Genomic DNA, 5886 nt, shown 5'->3' with positions numbered 1-5886 from the left:
TCACTCACTACTCATTCACTACTCATAAAGCACCCGAGGATCACTCACTACTCATAAAGCACCCGAGGATCACTCACTACTCATAAAGCACCCTAGGATCACTCACTACTCATAAATAAAGCACCCGAGGATCACTCACTACTCATAAACACCCGAGGATCACTCACTACTCATAAAGCACCCTAGGATCACTCACTACTCATAAAGCACCCTAGGATCACTCACTACTCATAAAGCACCCTAGGATCACTTACTACTCATAAAGCACCCTAGGATCACTCACTACTCATAAAGCACCCTAGGATCACTCACTACTCATAAAGCACCCTAGGATCACTCACTACTCATAAAGCACCCTAGGATCACTCACTACTCATAAAGCACCCTAGGATCACTCACTACTCATAAAGCACCCTAGGATCACTCACTACTCATAAAGCCCATTTAGAACTTTTATTATTAAAAATCATAAAATTAATAAAGAAAATATATTGCGATAATATTTTGCCCATATGGCCCAACCCTAGGTGTAATTGAATGAATTGTGGTGGTAGGTCTACTGCTAGAATGAGAATATCTGGTCTACTGCAGAGTTTAACTGACCTCACATGTGAAGAGAAAATAACTGAAAGCATCATACATGTGTTGTGGTACAGAGAAGAGTGAAAAAGACCAGTTTTATATTTGACATGAAACCTTTATTACTCAGTAACCATCGCCTGTCCACCTAGCTCTGTCAATACCATGTGACTGACCATACCAAACATTGGTTGATTAAAAAAGGTCAACAGGAAACTGTCACTCACTTCTCTTCATGGACGCCATTGGACGGCGGCGTGTTTAGGATGAAGAATAAGACAATTCATGGAATTCAATTGTGAAATAACAGTTCTGAGGATGAGAAAGTGAAACCATTTTTTCCTTCTCCCAGGTACAGTGCCAATGTAGTCTAATGTACTGCCCTTACAGGTGGCAAACTGAGACGGAAGAGGAAGCGAGGCATCCCACTCCCTCACTTTATGGTTTATATACAGTCAAGGAACTAAGTAGACCAGACACAGCTGCTATGGCAATGGTGTCTATGGGAGAGCCACCCCTTAATAAGTAGAACGTAAACAGCCTGAGTAAGACATCTTTGTTCATCCACCTTCTTTGACATAAGTATTGGTATAGAAGAGGGTTGGCTGTATGCCTCCAATCCCTATTGCCATGATCCCATATTATGTGTCTGGGCTGAATTTAACTGGATTAACCCTGAAGGACATCTATATATCTGTCTGTCTACTGTACTGGACGGGAACATGAGGTAAGACCCAGGGACTGTACACCCCATGACATAATACAGGCATAGTATTATCCACTGTAGTAGCTTCAGCCAATCAGCAGGAGTTACGCCACAGTGACCCTTCCCCCTGTCACCTGAACACAGGCATTGCAGACACCGACTCCTCCCACTCAGCCCTTGTCAACCCTTTGAGGTCACAAAATCACACCATTTATATAGGTGCCGAGTCTTGAAGCTAGATGGAGTTGCTTTACTCTGTATGAGCGGTTAGACTGGAGGGAAGAGAGCTGGGGCTCTGATATTGTTAACTGGTTAGTGTTTCACTACCATCTCTATAACCTCACATTCAAACTGATTCTGCTACGTTTCAATGGTGTGCTCAGCATTCAGTCTGGTTTAACCAGGCTACTGTCTCCCAGACCCACTTCAGTGTTAGTCCATAATGCAGAACTGCTTTGTGTGGAAGTAGTGCAGAGGGTGGTACAATTTAGCACAGTATGTAACAGTAATCTCTGGTTTAAATAAAGTTATAATACAAAAAGCTTTGTTAAATAACATTGAAATGTGGCACTTAATTCATTGGTCGTATGGCGAATACAGCCATTAACCATGACCATAGTGAGTAACTCTCCATCAACTCGGTCCTCATGCCATTCATAGCCACCATGGTGACAGCTACCAGGAAGTAGAGGCATGTAGTACAGTCATCGCCCATGGTGACAGTTGCTAGGCAGAGGCAGGAAGTGTTGCTAGGTCGAGACAGGAATTACTGTCAGCCAGGTAGAGGAGTGACGATCATCCTACCGCAGATCAGCACGTTATATCAGACCAACCTGTAGTCTCCATCCCTCCCTGGCTTGAACCCGGATGGTGGGGATCACTAGTCTCTACTATGGCTCCTAGTTAGAGCAGCCAGGCTAGGCGGCTAGCTAGCTACACCCTCCCTACCTCTTCAGTAAACCACACACTGATTAAGATGCATGTTAGATTAGAGAGACATATTATTGTTGCAAAACAGTCTTTCTTTAGTGTCGTTGTTGTTCAGTTCAGCAGGAAGTCCGGGCTCGGGTAGCCGAAGAGGCTGAAGTCTCCTTGGTACCGGCCGTAAAGCCGCCTGACGTCCCGCTTGCTGATGCCTGAGAAGTAGCGCTCCACCTTGGTCCGGTTGTAACGGGTGATCCCTGGGGGGATGGTGGGGTACGATACCAGACGCTCGATCCCGGCAGCTTTCAGGATGTAGGGGGCATCGCGTTCTAGAGTTTCGTGGTGCCCCACGACGCTGTACGTGATGTCACAGGGGGCGCAGAGTTCCGCGTACGTCACCCAGTGGATAACATGCTCCCCAAACTGACGGTCCATGCGGCGCCGCCCGGGCTCATCGCCCAGGTAACGGATGAAGTCCTCGAAGCGCAGGCCCGTAGTCGCCTGGTTGTCGTCGTTGTCACGGTGACTCTTACGGTACTTGCGGATGATGGCGGGAGCGATGTCGTGCTTGTACCAGGGCTCGAAGCGCGGGTTCTTCACAAACTTGTCCTTGAAGGCGGAGATGAGGCGCTCGAACGGGTCTCTGACGATGAAGAACTTGAAGTATGTGGCTAACCTGGCGAGAGAAAACAAAAAGCACAGTCCCGTAGAATCAGAGCACCACAATGGAATACAGGGCAGGGCCAAACAAGTCAGTAAAGGTGTTCAGCAAAACTTAACGTAAGCACAGCTCTATAACATTTCAGTCATTTAGCAGACATTCTTATCCAGACCAACATACAATTAGTGCATTAATCAATTAGTGCATTTAAGATAGCAAGTGATTGGGTATGTGTAAGCGATGGTAGCCTACATTACCATCTTATTACTTTATCCAATCTAACTAATTCAGATCTGTGATTACTTCAAGGAAGGAAGGTAGGATGCATTTCTGAAGTATTGAAGCAGGGCCTTAACCTTTTAGTGATTTCTTTCTCCGTCAGAGAGGAGAGGCGGGGCAGTCCGTTCTTCTCATGGTCATGAACCAGGTTCTCTGGGATCTCCTCCACAGTGGAGAACTCTCCTGAGGGGCAAAAGGACAGAGAAGAACACTATTTTTTCGTCCTTCACTGGGATCGAGGCTACTACATCACTACAATTTACAGACAGATAAGCTTACGTTTTGAGTCAACTTTTACTCATCATCATCCCTCACTGACACTCCGTCACTCTCTCCCTACCGTCCTCCCTCACTGACTCTCTCCCTACCGTCCTCCCTCACTGACTCTCTCCCTACCGTCCTCCCTCACTGACTCTCTCCCTACCGTCCTCCCTCACTGACTCTCTCCCTACCGTCCTCCCTCACTCACCATTGAGAACGATGAGGACCTTCTTCCATTGAGTGTTGCCCACTTTGGGGGTCTGGCAGAAGAGGATCTTGTGCTTGTCGCACACAAAGATGCGGTCCAAGACAAACTTGTTGATTGAGGTGTGAGTGAGGTTCTTGAGGGAGTCGTTCTTACACACGGCTGACAGCAGCTCCCGACGCCTCGTCTCCACAGTGTTCCAGTCTGTTGGGTTGGCCATGGAGGGGCCTACTGAGGACTGACACACACACACAGACACATACACATACACACAGACACACACACACACACAGACACACACTTCAAGTAACTGATGATTCTGTTTCAAGGGCGAACACACGCAAACAAAACACCTACCAGGTTTGATGACTTGGGAGCTCTTCTGTCTGATTTCTGAGCTGGCAGTGATTTGATGGTCTTAACTCCTGGTTGAGTCCAACTCTGCATCTCAGTCTTCTCCCCATAGTCTGAAACACAAAACACTAAGAGATCACAAGACAATTCCAAGGGGGATAGACTACACATTTAAATCTAACAGCATAGCTGTTATGTAACTATAGCTACAACTAGTTGAACAATTACTGAAAGGTATAGATAGCTAGTACTGATGAGAAAAAACAATCAGGTTTCAGTCTGATAACTTACCATCCGTGGTTCTGGCGTTAAAATTGATGAACTTGTTGGCAAAAACGAGGATGAGCAACACCCAGCCGCAAGCCCCGACGAGCAGCCAGTGGTGCCGCATCGTTATTTGCATCACCCGTGGGCCATCGAAGTAGCGACGGTACCTGCAGAAACAGCTGTTTAGCAATAGCAGGTAGTCTTTCTCGGCAGACTCTGCACAGATGAAAGGGGGAAACCTTACTATAATATTTGGACTAACTAACGTTAACTAGTTGTCATAATCTTTGGACTCAGACGGGCGCTCCACCGGCAGAGGAGTGGCACAGGGACAGTGAGGAGAGACTAGTTACTTAGCAGGCTACCTAGCTAGCTTAGCATCCATAGGCTACCATTTCAGCAGGCTGTAAAACTACATGACCATTTATGCCAATCACCAACTAACTATAGGCGTGGTCAAAACAACTGTCCCTACTGAAAGACAGGGCGAGATCAATTTAGCTCAGCTAGCTGGCTAACTTCGGTTAACGTTAGCTACTGTTAGCTTGTTGCTGTTTGCTAGCTAGCCATAATTCTGACCATTCCGAATGGTGTAGAAAGCTAGGCCTGCTCCTGAGTACGTTTGACTTGATCAGAAAATGATCTGATAGCTAGTTTCCCAATGTACAACCCAAATGTGATGTCTTACCTGCTGTGTAATTGCAACTAATGCAATAGTAACGTTTCTTGTGATGTTCGCGTACCTGTCCCGTTATCCATGTTGTTGATGCATAAACACAGACCAATTTCGCCCTCTAGCGGTCAAATGTTTACACCGCACAACATAAGACTGGACAAGACTACCCGAGAACTAGCTATGCAACTGGCCAGTGATATCATATGCTCCTGTATTTAAAAAATAAAATAAAAAAACTCGACACAAAAAGTTGTGCATTATGCTCACTGCAAATATAAAATGAGCTTAGGCTATGGGCTACCATCATACATGGCTTCATATGGCACACAATGCAACATTGACTATTCGCCCCAGTCACACCATGCTGCTGGTCATGTGTGTTTGGACAACAACCCGGTTGTACATCCAGATGCCAGTGGGAATGAGTACCAGTGTTGCACAACAAACACACATATCAGGATAAGGCTTACCGTGTGATATAATTCTTTTTTTATTAAATAAATACAATTCCTCGGTTACATGGCATCATGGGTATTATTGGCATTGTTTGCATAAATTACATTGCTGCTGTTGCTCTTGGTCTTCTTGAGGAGCAGCTGGGCTTGGGTGTTTATAAGAACACCATACTCAGCTAAGGTGAACCCCCCCCCAACAGCTCATCATTCCTTACAGCCAGTTGGATGTGCCAGGAAGGTTAAATCAAATCAAATTGTATTGGTCGCATACACATATTTAGCAGATGTTATTGCGGTTGTAGCGAAATGCTTGTGTTCTTAGCTCCAACAGTGTAGTAGTATCTAACAATTCACAACAATACACACACATCTAAAAGTCATTGAATGGAATTAAGAAATACATAAATATTAGGACAAGCAATGTCAGTGGCATTGACTATAATACAGTAAGTATTTACATATAAAATGAGTGAAACAGTATGTAAACAAAATTAAAGTGACCTATGATTCCATGCAGGA

General features: G+C 45.3%; 1 protein-coding gene across 1 annotated transcript; it reads right to left on the bottom strand.

The window, feature by feature from the left end:
- Positions 1-676: 676 nt before the first annotated feature.
- chst10 (carbohydrate sulfotransferase 10) lies at positions 677-5058 on the bottom strand. Its single transcript, XM_024376382.2, has 6 exons — positions 4925-5058; positions 4261-4403; positions 3973-4082; positions 3619-3853; positions 3227-3332; positions 677-2885 (listed from the first exon to the last, which is right to left on the bottom strand). The coding sequence occupies exons 2-6, from the start codon at positions 4370-4372 to the stop codon at positions 2327-2329; spliced, it is 1122 nt and encodes a 373-aa protein (XP_024232150.1). The 5' UTR covers positions 4373-4403; positions 4925-5058; the 3' UTR covers positions 677-2326.
- Positions 5059-5886: the final 828 nt, after the last annotated feature.

Source organism: Oncorhynchus tshawytscha, unplaced genomic scaffold (genome assembly GCF_018296145.1).
Source record: "Oncorhynchus tshawytscha isolate Ot180627B unplaced genomic scaffold, Otsh_v2.0 Un_contig_4972_pilon_pilon, whole genome shotgun sequence".
Lineage (NCBI taxonomy): Eukaryota > Metazoa > Chordata > Actinopteri > Salmoniformes > Salmonidae > Oncorhynchus > Oncorhynchus tshawytscha.
The sequence above is the reverse complement of the archived record's forward strand: the minus strand, read 5'-3'. Positions and strand labels throughout refer to the sequence as shown.

Coding starts and splice junctions, on each gene's coding strand:
- chst10 (XM_024376382.2), bottom strand. CDS start 4,372: ATGCAAATAACGATGCGGCACCACTGGCTGCTCGTCGGGGCTTGCGGC. Junction 3,854..3,972: donor CTCCCAAGTCATCAAACCTG/GTAGGTGTTTTG, acceptor TGTGTGTGTCAG/TCCTCAGTAGGCCCCTCCAT. Junction 3,333..3,618: donor GGTCCTCATCGTTCTCAATG/GTGAGTGAGGGA, acceptor TTTGCCCCTCAG/GAGAGTTCTCCACTGTGGAG.